This window comes from Nycticebus coucang, chromosome 5, assembly GCF_027406575.1.
Source record: "Nycticebus coucang isolate mNycCou1 chromosome 5, mNycCou1.pri, whole genome shotgun sequence".
Lineage (NCBI taxonomy): Eukaryota > Metazoa > Chordata > Mammalia > Primates > Lorisidae > Nycticebus > Nycticebus coucang.
In genome coordinates this window covers 25285863-25303843 of record NC_069784.1, presented here as the reverse complement: position 1 = coordinate 25303843, position 17981 = coordinate 25285863, and the positions used below count along the sequence as shown (strand labels likewise).

Here is a 17981-nt window from a genome sequence, read left to right as displayed (position 1 = left end):
CCACAACACCCGGCTAGCTTTTCTATTCGAAGTAGAGACAGGGGTCTTGATCTTGCTCAGGCTGGTCTTGAACTACTGAAGAGATCCACCTGCCTTGGCCCCTCAGACTTTTAAGATTACAGGCGTGAGTCACCGCCCCCGGCCACGGTCATCACTTCCTTCCTGAGAGAGCGACAGTGAAACCACGCTCCTAGGTTTCCTGCCACTTCTTAGGATGCGTTCTCAGTTTCTTTTCCACTCTTTCTCTTCTCCTTGATCTCTGATTGTGGGGGCTCTTCAGGGCTAACTCTTAGGTCCCCTTCTTTTTCCCTATATTCTACCTTTGTGAGTTATCTCATACAATCTTACTATTTCAAATGCTATGGAGTATTTACATTTTACAAATTCCCAAAATGTATCCCTTATGCATAATTTTCTAATCTCTAGGTTGATACATAAAAATTCCTATTCAACTTATAACTTGGAACTCTCACAAGATTTGCAGACATTAAAAGTCTAAAACTCAAGTGTATTTTCTAGATTTCTCCTACTAAGGCCCATTCCTCCTGTAATCTTGGACACTTCAGAAAACGATGCCTTTAAATAAATTCATTACTTACTCAAGCTGGTAAGCCAGGAGTCCTCCTGCTCCCCCACTTCTTCTCTTCCCTTCCACCCTCTGCCTCCACTTTTACAATGGATGAGAAGTCCACTCACTTTCCCTCATCTTCACCAGCACGCCCTTAGCCCAGAGCTTGCTCATCTCCTGTCCAAATGACTACATGTAGCCTCTGACCTCCTCTTCTGCTCCTCTCCACTCCACTCTCGACGTAATGAGGGAGAATGTCTCAGAAACGTCTGTCAGAGAACTTCAAGCTACACTTTTTGGCTTAAAACCCCTCAACGACTTCCCATTTCACTTAGAATAAAATTCAACCCCCTCACTGTGGCCTACAAAGGCCTGGCACTGCCTTCCTGCTACCTACTCTCGAACCCCAACATTCCAGCCCACGTCACCGCCACTCAACTGCTAGGAACAGGTGCCTTGGGCCTCAGTGGCCTAGTTCATGTCATTCCTTCCTTATATCTCACAGGCTTACTCTGCTTCTTTCATCTTTCCAACTTCTGCCTTCTGTCACCTTCTCAAACAAACCTACCCTGATCTCCAACCCCAACCCAGGCAGGTCCTTCCTTAACATCTCTGCAGCACTTCACATATTGTGAATTGAGTGTTTGTCTGTCTTTGTCTCCCTAGACTGTAAGATACATAAAAGCAGAGACTCTGTTTTAATCACTGCTGTATACTCAACACATATATAGCTAATGTGCAAATATCTGACGAATGAATGACTAGAACAGCTTTCTTGAGGCTTCTAACTTGTCTGAGATGAGGAAGGGGAAGCAGGAAGTACAGACCACCAATAAGTTCAAATGTGCAGAAAATGAAAGGTATAGACCACAGGGGACGTTTGGGTGAGGCAGCGTTTGCTTTTTAGATCACAGAGGCCTGAAAATATCTTTCTGAAAGAGAAGGACTAGAAGAGATAAAATACAGGTGAGGCCTGGGAGAAGGCGCATACCTGAAGGAAAGGATGTGATTAAGTCAGAGAAGGAGGGTCCATCAAACACAGGTGGACACGTCAGCCTTCCCAGAGGAAGGGTGGCATATCCCCCCCCAGACAGTGGGATATGGGAACAAGGAGATCAGGACAGACCAGTGCCAGGTGAATGAAGAGGAAGGTTACGTGAAGGCATTCCGCACACACTACACCTCTGCGCTCCCATGGGACTCAGCCTGCCTCCACTGCCACACTTGCCACGTGGTGTGGGCATTTTCTCATCATATGTCTCTCTCACTTTGCTGTCAGCTACTTGATGCCACAATACAAGAAAGGTGTACCGTGAATAGGCATGTGAACACCAGAGTCCTACAGGTTTCCTATGCTTGACAACCTCCCCCCACCCCCCCAGCTTTAACTCCTTGTCTCTGCTTGGCAACCTAGTTAATTGAATTTAAGTTCAATTTCCTCTGCAAAATGGTCCAAAGTTCTTACAACACGGTACTGTTGTGAGGACTAAATGAAATAACCTGTGTCAAGTGCTGGGCATGTTTTCTGCCATCTATTAAATACCCAATAAAAGTCACCTGCCATTTAGCTAAAATACCCTTTCTTCTTTAAAAAGTAGAAGGTAGGTTATTCTATCAAGCGTGATAGAGTATATAATGAGGTACAGAACCTAAATTTGATAGTTTTTAAATGATTATCATGAAAAATGAGAGGCAGGGTAAAAATAAGAAAATGACTGTGAAGACACACGGTGAGCCCCTCTAAGAGGGGAAACTGTGAAGGTGTGTGGCACTCATCCACACATGAACCACTGTCTGATCTTATTTCAGCTGTGCTATGAAGTCTGGTAGAGAAATACCAAGGTAAACAATTGCTCTTGGGTTGAAACAGCAAGTGGATAAGGGAGTGGAGAAGAAGGGATCATTTGTTTATCCTTTAAGAAGCACATCCTGAGTCCTCTCCTGTGAGCCAGGCCCTGCATTATACTGTCTATACCAGGCAGAGGCAGGAGGGGAGTGATTTTAAGAAGAGGGAAGAATAAATATTCTAGAGATATCAGAGAGTGTGAAGAAGGGCCACAGATGTCAATTTAAGGTAGAAATTTATAAGAACAGATTTTTTTTAAAAAACAATAAAAATTTTCTAACACTGGTACATCTAGTAAAGGGGTTTCTTCATGCTTTTATAAATATTCCAACTTTTCTATCATATATACTTTTTTCATGATTCAAAGAAAGAAAACTCATTACTGAATTGGAAAAGCAAGAATAACGGAGTGGAAAAGGGAACTTTTGGTCAGAGAAGTTAAGATATCCCAACTGATGCCATTAGCTGGAGGAATCCTGGCCGGTGATGGCTGGGCCCAAATGAGTGCAATGGAAATAAGGGGAGGTCACTTGAGGGACGAGAGAGAGTACCCAAAATACACTCTTCATATGTAGTGTTTAGTATAATTTTGGTTTGAGATCACTTTAGTCATCGTAGAAATTAAAACACTTCCTTTCAAATACTTCTTTATATTAGGCAAATTCAGGAATTCTAAATAACTTTAGGAGTAGTAGGTACTAAGTCTTGCAACAACGATACGAAGAAACAAAGATTCAATGATAGTGGAGGGAAATGGCAAGGACAGAATAACAACTGTGCATAAAAAGATAAAAGATAAAACTTTGTGTCTTCAGTAATCAAAATGCTGGACTCCAAACTCCATTTGGGGGCAACATCTTCAGAGTATACTTACCGCCATTCTTTGCTTTTCTCCACCACTAAGTACATCCATCCAGTCCTGAACACTGTCCCAGCCTCCTTCACGTTCAAGGATATGACCCAACTGGACATTGTCTAAGTATTCCTTCAGTACCTTTCAGCAAAATGATTAAAGATGAAACCAAGCTTAATATAAACAAACATTTTCAAATGCTTTATTTTTTAAACTGGACACACTAGAATTCCATTGACAATACCACTTCAGAAAGAATGTGGCACAAGGTAGCCCTGAACCTTCCTGTTCCTATCTACCCTAACCTTGAGAAAACATGCCTGGCAGCTTAGACAGTAACACTGCTGTACATAAGCGAAGGATAAAGGCGGTGAGAAAACAAATAATAGTGTCAGGATACAGGTAAATACTCAAGGATTCATATTTAAGCAAAGTAGTTATTTATATCTTACCTCAACTTGGAAAGCTGTAAGTAATGGCTTTGGAAGGTTTTATGAATTAGGGTAAATTACATGGCATTTAAAATACTTAACTGATTAATGGAGTATTTTCAGTAGATCTAGGACATAAATATTCCCTTACTAGGTCAGATATTCCCTTCTTTTTCTGATCTTCTCTTTCGTCTGGATATATCACTTGGTCTCGAAGTGTTCCAAGGGTCATATAAGGTCTCTGATAGTGGCAGAGCAAAAGTCATCAAAAGTTTATTTTTTCTAAATAAATAAACATATCTTTAAATCAAAGGTTACAAATTAACCCAAACTAGGTCTTACCTGAGGAACATAAAATAACTTTCCTCTCTCAGGTTTAGTTAGACGTCCTCCAAAAAGAGGCCATAACTTTAAAAAGAAAGGAGAGAAGGGAGGAACAATTACAAAATTCCCAATGTGGAAGACAATATGACAAAATAAGAATGCAAAATATTGAGGCCAACTTATACCTACTTCACCAAGAACACGGAAAAGTGAACTCTTTCCACAGCCATTTGGACCACAAATTAGAACATTGGCCCCAGATCGAACCTGAAAGAAAATTAGTCAATAAATTAATTAGATCAAACAAATACATACTCAATGAATATTTCTTTAGAGTCAAATAACTCTTTGTAATTATCAGCGATTTGTCTATAAATGTGATGCTAGGAAAACAGTGAAGAGGTATGGTGAAGGAATGTTTTACTTTTGATCACTTTCATTTTTTACTGTTGCATTTTTTTCATTCAAAAATCATTACTGGCTGATACAATCAACTTAAGTTACAAAATGCCAAAGCTTAAAAATTTTTAAAATGCTTAAAAACAATTTAAATATATGAGAAGACACAGGTTCTTTTAAAAAAACCATAATGGTACTATGTAGACTGTTCTACAACTTGCTGTTACTATTTAACAATATATCAGACAGTCTTCTGGGTCAGTATATATTCAGATTTTCCATGGCACCTTCCATAGTAGGATAACTCTACCTATTGTCTACCTATTGTTTTGCTCCTTTAGATAATACTCCAATGAGCATCTGAGTTAGCAAGAAACCGAACCACTAATGAGAATGTTTCTCTGGAGTAGATTATTAGGAATTAGAAGTGTTGGATCAAAGTATTACATACGTGATAAACATTTACAAGTGCCACTAAATTATTCTGCAACAACATATATGGAACATGTAAAGAGTGGTTAAGTTCTAGGCTTGTGGTCTTATAAGACCATAATTAACTCTATAAAGGATCAGAAAATCTGTTATAATTCTAGAGTATAACATTAAACACCAATGTAGCACAATAGGAAAGAAGACATTACAGAGATATGGGTTATTTCAGTAGCTATGTAACATACCTCCAACAAATTCCCTAAACTGGTAAGCCTTAGGTTCATTCAATAAATGTTATACTTTCTGAATATTCTATGTCAGATTCTGTTCTAGGCAATGGGACTACATTAGTAAAAGAATAAAAAAAAAAAAAAAAAGCCCTGCCCTTATTGGTTACATTCTAGTGAGGAGAAACATATAATAAAGAATACACATAATAGGTAAGCAAATTAAATGTTAGAAAATAAATGCCATGAAGAAAAACAATGAATCAGGATCAGGAGGCGTAGGAGTGGGGGAAGTTGCATTTTTAAAGTAGTCAGAGCAGACCTCATTGAAAATGACACCCGGCTTGGCACTCGTAGCTCAAGCAGCTAAGGTGCCAGAAGGTGCCAGCCACATACACCAGAGCTGGTGGGTTTGGATCCAGCCTGGGCCCGCCAAACAACAATGACAACTACAACCTAAAAATAGCCGGGCATTGTGGCTGGCACCTGTAGTCCCAGTTACTTGGGAGACTGAGACAGGAGAATTGCTTCAGCCCAGGAGTTAGAGGTTGCTGTGAGCTGTGATGCCATAGCACTCCACCCAGGGTGACAGCTTGAGGCTCTGCCTCAGAAAAAAAAAAAAAGAAAAGAAAAGAAAGAAGAAAATGACACCAGGGCGAAACTTAAAAAGAAGTAAATCGGGATTTATTTGTAAGAAGACTGAGTGTCCCAGCCCCAGCTTTACCCACAAAGCCTGGTACAAAAGCCCTGAAGCAAGAATGAACCTGTCCCATTCAAAAAACAGAAAGGCAGCTGATTTGGCCAGAAAAGAATGAGGAATGAAGTACAGAAGGGAAAGGAAGCAGGGAGGTCACAGATGGGCTGGGGGTGGCAGGCAATTACTGCAAGGTATTGTGAGCCATTGCAAGAACTCTGGCCTTTTTTTTGCAGTTTTTTTGGCCAGGGGTGGGGATGGGGGGGGTTTGAACCTGCCACCCCTGGCATATGGGGCCAGCGCCCTACTCCTTTGAGCCACAGGGGCCGCCAAGAACTCTGGCTTTTACTGCAATGAAACGGAGAGCTGTCAGCATTATTCAAAAGAACCGAAAGATAGAAGCAACACAGGAGGACAAATGGATAAGCAAAAGATGATAAACACATACAACCGGAAAAAGGAAAGAAATTCTGATACACGCTACAACATAGATGAACCTTGAAAACATTATTGCTAAGTGAAATAAACCAGACTCAAAAGGGCAAATGTATGATTCCACTTATATGAGGTACCTGGAATAGTCAAATTCAGAGAAAGAATTAAGAGGCTCTCTGGGGATAGGGAGAGGAAGGAATTGAGGGAATGGCATTATTTAACAGGTACAGCATTTTTATTTGAGAAAATGAAAAAATTCTGGAAATGGACAGTGGTGATGGTTGCATAACATTGTAAATATACTTAATGCCACTGATTTGTATTTTAAAATGGTTTAAGAGGCAAATTTTTATGTTATACTTTTATCACAATTTTTAAATATTAAAATGAATTAGCCTAACAGTCGATCTATAATAATATAACTTATGCGTATCACTGTTAAAACATGAGCTATGCTAAATCGCTTTTCCAGGTGAATGAACTTTTTCTAAGAAATTATTTTTAAAAAATCATTTTGGTACTCTCCCCTTCCCTCATGCCCCACCATGTCATTAATTGTCTTCAAATCAAAATTGAGTACATAGGATTCAGAGAGAGAAGGAGGGAAGGGCTGAGGGAAAGGAAAAGAAGAAAAAAAAAAAACAAGAAAAGAAAATAGTGACAAATTTTCACATAAATTGGTTTTAATTTTGACCAAAGTATATTACTTAAACATTAATTTTTAACCCAACATGTTAATATGTTGTTTAGGATATTGTATCCTCATTTATAAGTGACATATGTTTGTAATTTCTCCTTTATAATAATACATTTTCTCCAACTTTAATATCAGGTGTACCCAGATCAAGTAGAATGGTATTGATGTATTTCTTCTTTTTCTATTGTCTATACGATTTATCATGATCTGTTTTTTCAAATTATCTTTTACTTTATTTATAAATATTAGTTGTCTATTTTTTGATACTTAAAAAAAATAAGTTAACTGATGACTCCATACTGAATCTCAGAGTCAAAGCATTCTATAATTAGACATACTCTTATTTGACAATGTGAATGTTACTTTCTTTGCATTATTATTGTTATTGCTTAATATTTCAATATAGCAAATGTCTGATTCCTTTTCTGAATGTATTTATGTTTGTTCATTTTTTACAAGGTTTTTGTTTCTAATACTTATCTTAAACATTATTATTGTTATTAAATTTTAAACCTTTTTAATTTTGTGAAGGCAAAAAGAAAATAAAAACCTAACCACACATGTATATGTAAAAATAAAAAAATCATTTTGGTGGACTTCTTTCTAAACCATTATATATTTCCTTGTCCTAGAAAATCTAATGTACTGAATATTCCTGATAAAGCAAGGTTATTATAAATAATATCTGTACTCCAACTACAACAGCAATGCCCTAGGAAGGTCCTGAGGTTCAGGGAGTTATTAATTAAATGGTTTCCTACTCCTTTTTGAAAGTGTAGGAAATCTGTATTTTTAAGTGAACCAGATAGATAGAAAAGTAACTGGAGGTTTACAAGAAACTGAAGGATATTTGTTGACTCTATAAAGCCTGTGATGGGGAAAACAGAATGAATGTGAAAAAGCCAAGTCAATTTAGAATACCTTAAGTCAGAAAGAAATAGGAGTTCATAACAGTGGGCCAAAAGGACAGAAATTAAACAATCACCTCCCAGTGGAGGAGAAAACAATGACAGGCTAGACACCAGGTCAGAAGGAACACAGTTACAAGAGAAACCCTGAACGAGTATGGGCGTAACTGAGGACCCAAGACTTCCCAAATGAAACCAAAAAGAGGGGCAAAATGTTAAAGATCTTTTTAAGACTGTATAAAGTGAAGATGCAAGAACTGGCCAGAAGTATTTAAATTCAAACATTTAATTAATTGGAATTCTTAAGTCCAAATTCTGGACTAAAAGAAAAGGCTTTGGACTAAAAGGAAAGTGACAGCTTTAGCGTGGTAATTTTGTAACAAAATAGCATTATGGACCACACTCCGTGTGTCTGCCTGTACAGATCCCAATGCCTTCCGCCAGGCGTAAGCTGCACCTACGCCTCTATTGTTGGTGTATTTTGTTTGCACACAAAGACAGAAGTGATGAGAAAGGGCTAAAGGCTACTGGCTTCTTCCGTAAAAAACTCTCAAGTCCCTTTTTACCTCTGTGTGGTGGGAAGAAAAGGGCTGCTGGCACTCAAGCCTGGGTACCTACTTGACAAGGGGAGCACTCAAGTAAACGGAGTACCAAAAGCTAAGTGAAAAAACACTTCTGTCACACTTGAAGTCATTCAGTATTTACCAACTGTATTTACATGTTCTGTACTTCCTCTTGTGTTTCCTGGCTTTAAAATAAACATGATAATGATATGATATGCGTTATTAAATAAGTTCAAGGTACCCCCACAACTAACATGTTCCATTGTTACGGTTCCTTGAGAAGTAAGATGTACTTAACAAACATAAATTACTAAGAGCAGAAAAATTGAAGATTTACCTAAGACTGCAACAATCTAAAAACAAATCCAATAATTATACTCGTTTTATAAACTATCAGACTACATGCCTTCAGTGAAAGCCACTGGGGCGGGAGGGATCACATCAAACACAAATTACAGAAGGCCACATACATAAGCATGCAAAGAGGAATTCTAGAGTTGTGCTGTCCAATACAGTAGCCACTAGTCACATGCGGCTATTTAATTCAAAATTACATTAATCAAAATTAAATATAATGTAAAATTCAGTTACTCAGCTGTACTAGTCACATGTCAAGTGCTCAAGATCCACACGTGGTTATTGGCCTGGACAGCGCGTACAGAACATTTCCACCATCATAGGAAGTCCTATGGGACAGTGCTGCTCTAGAGGAAAGCCATCTGAAGTGGGAGGGCGTATGTGATGGAAAGATTCCACATCTGAACTATTCATAAAGTCACAACATACACATGACCTAATACTAACCTTCAGATTTGTGAGTCTAACAAATCATACAGAAACTCTGTTTAGTCTGCCTGCCACATCCCATTTCATTAAAAGAATACACTGAATCAGCGTCAATATTCACTTGGCGTGGGTCACTACTGCAGCACTACTGTGCTGCTCTTCCACTATTTTCATCTGTAATAAAAAAAGTCTGTATTTTGTTTTTATAGGTGTAAACCCTCTTGCACAGTCAAAACAATACCAACCAAACCATAAGTTGTTTTTTTTTTAATTTAAGGAAACTAAAAATATATTTGCATGTTTCAATATTCAGTCTATACTGGAGATTTCAATTAACTACATCTTCTACGGCTCTCTTGATATGGCCTTTACTTGAAAAAAGGTTTTTGATAGTAGTAGTTGAAATTTTAAAGCCCTGTCAGTTAAGAAAAATAGATTTCTAAGTGTTTCAAAGACTTAATTTTATAGCAATTCTGTGGATTCAGAGACAAAGTCAAGCCTTAAAATTAATTTAAATATTCAGACAACAGTTTTTCAGTTCATCTTTTGACAACCATTCAAGCTTTTATGTATTTAAAAACTTACCTCAAAATTAAGGTCTCGGATCAAGACATCTCCATTTGGTGTTGCTAAAGGAACATGATCAAACCTATTGAGGAAATTAATAAAAAGGATACTTTTAAAATGTATAAAGAATTCATATAATTCAATACCAGAAATTCAAATAACTCATTAAAAAATGGGCAAATGACCTAAATAAACACTTCTTAGAAGGGGACTCAGCTGGTCAATAGGCATATAAAAATGGTGCCCAACATGTTAGGCAGCTGCTGATCAAAACTACAATGAACACTTCAGGCCTGTCAAGGTGCCAAACATTAAAGTTTATCACAGATGCAAAGACAACAGATAAGTATTGGCTAAGATGTGGAGAAAAGGGAATGCCTGTACATTGTTGGTGGAAGGTACAGCCATTATTGAAAACAGTTTGGAAGTTCCTCAAAAAATCAGAAATATCATGATCTAGGAATCTCACTCTGGGTATCTAGCAAAGGAAATAAAATCAGTATCTCAAAGATGTACTCCCACGTTCACTACAGCACTATCTGCAACAGACAAAATATGGAAACTAAATGTCCTCTGAGTAATGAAAGGATAAAAAAAACACAATGGGTGTGGGTATGTGTGTATACAGTAGCCACTAGTCACTTGCAGTTATTTAAAATTATATTAATCAAAATTAAATATAACTCAGTTCCTTAGCTGTACTAGTCATATTTTAAGCATTCAACATCCACATGTGGTTATTGTTCTGGATAGCACAGATAACAGAACATGTCCAGTATCACAGAAAGTTCTATCGGACAGTGCTGTTCTAGAGAAATGCTATCTGGAACTGAGAAGACAGGCTGCATGATAGAAATTCATCACACACACACACACACATATCCTTTCTAGGTTATTACTTAGTCTTCACAAAGAAGGGAATTCTGCTATTTTAAATATAGATGGGGCTGGAAGACATTATGCTAGCAAAATAAGCAAGACAAAAAGAGAAACTCTGTATGATTGTACTTGTATGTGAACTCTAAAATAATCAAGCTCACAGAAGCAGAGAGTAGGATGGTAGTAGGGATGATGATGTTCAAAGGGCAGAAAGTTTTGCTGATATAAGATGAACAAGCTCTGAAGATCTAATGTACAGTATAGGGACAGCAGTTAAAAATACCATACTGTATACTTCAAAACTGCTAAGATAGAATAAAATTAAACTCTCATCACACATACACACACAGTAACCATGCAGGGGTGACAGATAAGTTAATTAGCTGAAATGCAATAATCATTTCACAATGTATACGTGTATCAAAATGTCACGTTGTACATTTTAAATATACATAACTTTTATGTCAAGGATACCTCAAAATTGTTTTTAAAAAGGGAAAGGAAATCTTAAACACTACGCAATTGTAAGCTGAAAGAGAAAAGCTATTATGAAATCTGACAAAGGTTTACAGTACTAAAGAACCTTCTCCTGTACGTACTTTATAATGTTATCTGCATTAATGATTTCTCCAGCACCAGGTATCAAGGGAATGACTTGTACTCCTTCAATACCTTAAATAGAAAATAAGTATTAAAGCATCACATTATATCAGGAAACACTTAAAACTGTGACATTCATATTTACCCCTTTCTTGTTGCGAGACCATTGTGCGTTCATATTTGCCATGATTTAAATCCTTTAGTACTTGTGTTAATTCTGTAATCCGAGCAGTAAAGCTAAAATTGTTTTAAAAAAAGAAACCATAATCAAAATTCCAGAATATTATATCTTTTATACAAACTTAACTGAAGTTCTTAAAATTAGTGTAAATCAAATTTATACAATTTAGTATAAATCAAACAACCTAAAAGAAGTCTCATCAACATAAGGTTTTAATGACAGTACGCATGTTTTGTTTTGTGGGGATAAGGGAAGAGGTTTCATAGGATCCCAACACAACAGATACTCCATCAATAAACAAGTCAAGGCAGTTGTCTGCTACTCAACTTTTATGAAGTTTCTTAAGGGTACTACAAAATGACTACCACTTGTACATTCCTTAGACCCAAGACCCTGAGTTCTTGCTGGAGAGACTTACAAAACGTCACATAAAGGTGACCTTTCTATGTGAGGAAGGCATTTATTATATGTATGTCAAATGTATGCTGCCTTCCTGCAAACTGGGAAGAATTCGGAAGATTCCCTCTTTCTGAAAAGGAAAAAAGATGAAGAGTTCTTTTTTTTTTTTCCTTTTTGGAGACAGAGTCTCAATTTGTCACCCCAGGTAGTGCAACAGTATCATAGTAGCTCACTGAAACCTCAAATTCTTGGGCTCAAATGATTCTCCAGCCTCAGCCTCCCGAGTAGCCGAGACTACAGGTGAGCACCATGAAGCCCAGCTAACTTTTCTATTTTTAGTAGACACAGGGTCTTGCTCTTGCTCAGGCTGGAAGAGTTCTTAATAGATGGGAATCACTGTGTCAATAGAGAGAAATCAAAACTGATGATAAGACACTAGGCAGTTAAAAGAGTAAAGTATTCTGTATCAAAGAACAAAACAGGATTTTTTCTGTGAATAATAAGCATAAACCTTTTTAAAAAAACTTTGGGAGATGATGGATTTGTTTACGGTTTGGATTGTTTCATAGGTGCACAGCTTATACCCATATTCACCCAACTGTATACATTGAATGTGTACAGCTCTTGATATGTCAATCATACCTCAATAAAGGGTTTTTTTTTTTTTTTTTTTTTGTAGAGACAGAGTCTCACTTTATGGCCCTCGGTAGAGTGCCGTGGCCTCACACAGCTCACAGCAACCTCCAACTCCTGGGCTTACGCGATTCTCTTGCCTCAGCCTCCCGAGTAGCTGGGACTACAGGCGCCCGCCACAACGCCCGGCTATCAATAAAGGGGTTTAAAGAAAGAATGAAAAATGCAACCGATCAACCAAAGAACCCACCAACCAACCTCTGAAAGGAACAGAAGTACCTTATATACCTTGAACTATAAAGGCACAAGAAAAGTTTATCAACAAGTAGGAAAAACGTTAGCATTCAAGAGAAAGATACTCATGGTAGTTAAGAACTTGTATCTTGCCATGAAGACCTTAACTGCCACAGGAGGAAAGGGGAAAGAAAAAGAAAAAGAGAAAGAAATATGAAGATGGATCGTAGCCCTAGGAAAGATCTTAAGTCCCCAAATTTCTTCAAGTAACTTAAAAGTGATGGTACTTTTTACATTACCTTGTTCTTTAAACCACACTGTACCCTTTCTACTAAGATTTGAAATACTGAAATATTTAATTCCACTATATGGTCTAAGAATAATTTTTCTCCTCGACAATATGACCATATTTACACCTGAATCTACAGTTAACCGTAAGTTAACGTCTTTCATCCTTCTCCATTAAAATCAAGTTCATCTCTGCTCATCTGTTTTGCTAGGTTGCTAGTATCAAAACATCTTCAAAAAAAAAAAAAAAAAAAGTATGGTAGTAGACAAAAAAGTTCAAGTGAGGAAATTCTATTCATTAATTTTCCATGAATTAAGTAAGAAAAGACTGCCATGATTCAACATTTCCCACATATCAAATACCCATATCCACAGAGCAAACAGCTTGAGAATCTCTAGCCTAGTGTAAGATGTTTTAAAACAGCTAGCTTCGGGAAATATGAAAGGTTCACAGTCGGAGAAAAATCTTCCTTAATCTTCTATCAAAACCAGATGAGCACAATCATTAAGGATAACATATTTTAAATTATTTTCTGGAACTGCTCGTTATTACCAATCTTACCCAGCCAATCTAGTCATTTCACGCCCAGCCAAAACTATTCGACCCAGAGCTTGAGACATACGCAAAAGCATTCTTCCACTTTGATAGTAATCCTTAAAAAAAGAAATAAATGTTAGTTTTCACTTACACTTGTAAAATTACAAACTAAGCTTTATGTTTATTTTTAAATTTTCATTGTATTATTAGTACTTTACCTCCAGAAGTTCTGAATGTGAACTCTTGAGATGTCGAGGGTGAGATAAATCTAAGAAAGGACGACTGACAACTAGGTAACCAACTACAGTGGCAAGGTCTAAAACAAAACAGTCAAGATTTAAAATATTAATAATACTTCACTTTTCCCACAAATTTTATGGCATGGTATTTTTTAAATCATACTTACATTTGGCAATTATACTATCAATGAACCCCATAGAGAACCGGAACAAAATGAAATTATGTAGGTGTTCAACCTGGCAGCAAAGAAAAGCAAAATGTATTAATGTTTTTCTTTTTCAAGAAAATCAATCTACCAGGAGGATAAAACAAACTATATAATTCATTTATTCAATAAATATTTACTGAGTGCCTAAGATTTCTGATTATATTGTATATCATACCTCACTGAGCACAAAAGCTAACTGCAGAGCAGATGCCAAACAAAGACTTCAAGAAAACAATTTTTATGCAAACACAATGTAAATTACATAAACAACTTTAACAAGGTTGTTTCTCTTGTGTGTAACAGAATACAATGCTATTGTGTTCACAGTACTCTCAGGTACATGTGTCCCCAAACGGATCAGCAACCAAAGCAAATGAATCAGGGACAAGCCAATTTGGGCAAAAAACACTAGCCATCCAGACTGACATTCAATGTTTTGCTTTTGGTGGAGACACTTCTATAAAAATTACACTACACCCAATCTGAACCAACTGCTAATGTAGATCAATGCCACACAGCCCAACTCCATGAGCACACATTATCTCAAAATCATAAGCCCCAAAATGTTTTTTTATTCTGGAGTTTTAGTGTTCTCAAATTGTCCATCTAGCAGATTATTCAAGGTCCTGTAAGATCGGCATCAGGCTCTATTTTCAAGTTCATCTTCTTCTATTTCGCCCCTTCTTACTGAGCTCCAGAAATAATGGTTTCTCATTCAGGCATTGGTCTTTCCTCCTGTCTTTCCTCTTGCTGTTTCCTCTGCCAGGCATACTTTCTTCCTAGATATTTACATTTTGCAACTAGCTCCTTTACTTCATGTGGGTTTCTAACTAATGGACTAAATGTCACCTCCTTAAGACCTTCTTAGCCATTCTGGATAAAACAACAAGGTAACGACATCATTTCTATCCCTTTATTCTGCTTCATTTTTGGTCACAGAATTTATTACTACATGTAATTATATAGAACATCCAGTTGTGTACATATTTACTCTCTCCTCTACTAAAATGTGGCTTCCAGAGTACAAAGTAGCTTACAACCTTACAACCTAGACCCATGTCTGGAACATTTGCTCCATGCCTATCATGCATCATACTGTGCTCAAGCTGAGGATCTAACAAGGACTGTAACACGAAGGTCCCTGAGCTAATTGTTAGAATTTACATTCTAATGAAAGAGATAAATAGTAAACATACAAGATAATTACAGAAGGCAATACAGTAGTTCCTCCCTATCCAAGGAGAACTGGTTCCAGGATGTCCCTCACACCAAAATGTACAGATGCTGGTATAAAGTCTCTCATATACAATTGTGTAATATTTGCATATAACCTATATACATCTCTACACTTTAAGTCATGTCTAGATTACTTATAATACCTAACACAATGTAAATGCTACATAAGTTGTTATACTAATAGTTGCATTATTTAGGGAAAAATGACAAGAACAAAGTCTGTACATGTTAAGTACAGACACAATTTTTTTCCCAACTATTTTCTTTTTCTTTTTTGAGACAAAGTCTCACTATGTTGCCCTCGGTAGAGTGTCGTAGCGTCACAGCTCACAGCAACCTCCAACTCTTGGGCTTAAGTGATTCTCTTGCCTCAGCCTCCCAGGTAGCTGGGACTACAGGCACCCGCCACAAAGCCTAACTATTTTTTTTTTTGTTGCAGTTGTTTAGCTGGCCCAGACTGGGTTTGAACCCGCCACCCTTGGTTATGTGCTGGCACTGTAACCACTGTGCTATGGGCACCGAGCCGTTCCCAAGTATTTTCAATCTGTGAATGGTTGAATCCATGAATGCAGTACCCACAGATATGGAAGGCTGATTATATACGCCTTCAAGGAAACAGATGAGTGAAACAAACTGTTGGAGACCATTTTAATAAGCTAATCAGAGAAGGCAAAGCCTCAACAAGGTGTTAACACCTGGGCTGCAAATCTAATGGGATATGAGGATAAGAAAGCCATATGAAAAAAAAGCTGATGAACGGCAGCCTGGAAAACTGCCTTAATGCCTTCTATCAGTGAGTACTCTTAAAGTTCAGTAGTGTCAATATTGGTAAGGTAAAAGTCTGATTTCAGAAATCATTTAAAACGACAATCTCTTTAACCTTTCTAAATCATCTAAAACATATATGTATTTAATTTCACAAACTTCAAACTTTTTAAACAGGGGGCCAGTTCACTGTCCCTCAGATGGTTGGAGGGCCGGACTATAGTTTAAAAAAAAAAAAAAACTATGAATAAATTCCTATGCACACTGTACATATCTTATTTTGAAGTAAAAAAACAAAACAAGAACAAATACAATCACACCGCCTCGTGTGGCCCGCAGGCCGCAGTTTGAGGACCCCTGAACAAGTTCATCACCGTTATCTTCAGCACCTGGAACAAGCACAGTGCCTAGATAGCACTCAGTATCCTCTGAATGAATGAGTAAAATTACTTGGATTCAAATTTCTTAAGTGGTAAGTAAATAAAACAATGAAGTATAGCTTTCATAAGCAATGTTTATGTTCTAACAGCAAGGGTCAGCAACTTTCCCTTCTGTAAAAAGAAAAAAAGTTCAGTAAACTATGATCCACAGGCCAAATCCAGCCTGCTACTTGTTTTTGTACATTAAGTTTTATTAGACCATAGCCACATCCATTCGTTTATGTAGGGCTACTTTTGAGTAGCAGTGCTGAAGAGCTCCAACAGAGACGGTTGATCTGAAGACTATCTTGCCCTTTACAGAAAGAAAAGTTTGCTAATCCCTGCTCTAAATAATAATCTTCACTGTATGTTCATGAAGGCTACAGGGACAAATTCTTTGTGTGGGAAACATTAAATAAGATCTCTAAGCAAGCACTGTAAAAATACGCTGAAGATTATCTTAATAAATCTATCCATTTTTATAAATAAGCAATTTGTACATTGATACAATAGTTTTCAATCTCATTTTTATTGAAAATATAATAGAAAAATTCCTTATACCTGTTTTTAAAGATATCCTTAAGGTATGCATATATAATAATATATGCATATATATGTTGATTTAAATATATATCTCCTGGCATAGGCAAAAAAAAAATTTCTTTCTATAAACATGTGAGCTTCAAGTATGCTTTCTTACCAATTTTCGGAAGACTGAGTAGATTGTCTGCTTTTCTCTTTGATTTCCATTGTAAAAGGCAATTTCTTCACTATTAAAGAAAATAATTCAATTAATTTTAAAGTTACCTATGCCTGACAATAACTGAAATAAGGTACTTAATGACTGAACTTTTATATTTAAATGGGCATTCTGTGACTAAGAGCTTATCTGATTTATCTCAAGCTATGGCCTGCACTTGAGATCCTGCTCCTTACTCAGCTGATGTGGGCACAGAATACACACCAGACTGCCCATACACCAGACTGCAACCCCTGCAGATCAGACACCTGCAGCCTGGCTGGGAAAGATATGCTGGGCTAATTCTTAGAAACTTCAAAAAGATGATAGTGATGCCTTAACGTATGGCCTCTGTAAAAAACAAACAACAACAACAAAAAAAACAGGCCAAGCCCTGATGGCTTCACAGTGTCAGTCCTAGGGAGAACCCTACAATCCCATCACATCCTCACAACAATTCCCCCTTTCTTGAGCTGGCCTAAATGAGCACACAAGGCCCACATGTATATTAACAAAAAAAAAAAAAAGGCATTTTGTCTTGTACTTTATGCTTAAAAGAGAAAAGAAAAAAAGGCATTTTATGGATGAAGGAAAGTTCAGTGCATGATAGTTAAGCAAATTTGTGAAAGTCACATAGCCAGCAAGTCAAGGAGCTGAAATTCTAACTCATATCCAACCCTGAAGTTTATTCAAGGTATACCAGAGGTTCCCATACATAGGAAAAATTATAAGCTCATATTTTATATTTTTTATATTTATATATCAACAAAATATTCTGTATATATTTTATAAGATTTTGTAATGGATTTTATAAATAAGCAGTTTATACATTGATACAATAGGTTTCAATCTCATTTTTACTGAAAATATAATAAAAAAATTCCTTATACCT

General features: G+C 36.9%; 1 protein-coding gene across 2 annotated transcripts in view; it reads right to left on the bottom strand.

Moving 5' to 3' along the window:
• Positions 1-17981, bottom strand: part of ABCD3 (ATP binding cassette subfamily D member 3) — a 93466-nt gene that overhangs the window by 8152 nt on the left and 67333 nt on the right. For both annotated transcript variants that reach the window (XM_053591102.1, XM_053591101.1), the window contains exons 10-20: positions 17051-17120; positions 13889-13958; positions 13701-13798; positions 13507-13598; positions 11355-11446; positions 11209-11281; positions 9749-9812; positions 4212-4289; positions 4041-4106; positions 3850-3939; positions 3289-3408 (exon numbers count right to left, since the gene is read on the bottom strand). In XM_053591102.1, the coding sequence (XP_053447077.1) occupies positions 3289-3408; positions 3850-3939; positions 4041-4106; positions 4212-4289; positions 9749-9812; positions 11209-11281; positions 11355-11446; positions 13507-13598; positions 13701-13798; positions 13889-13958; positions 17051-17120 (913 nt within the window). The remainder of the gene's footprint in view (positions 1-3288; positions 3409-3849; positions 3940-4040; positions 4107-4211; positions 4290-9748; positions 9813-11208; positions 11282-11354; positions 11447-13506; positions 13599-13700; positions 13799-13888; positions 13959-17050; positions 17121-17981) is intronic.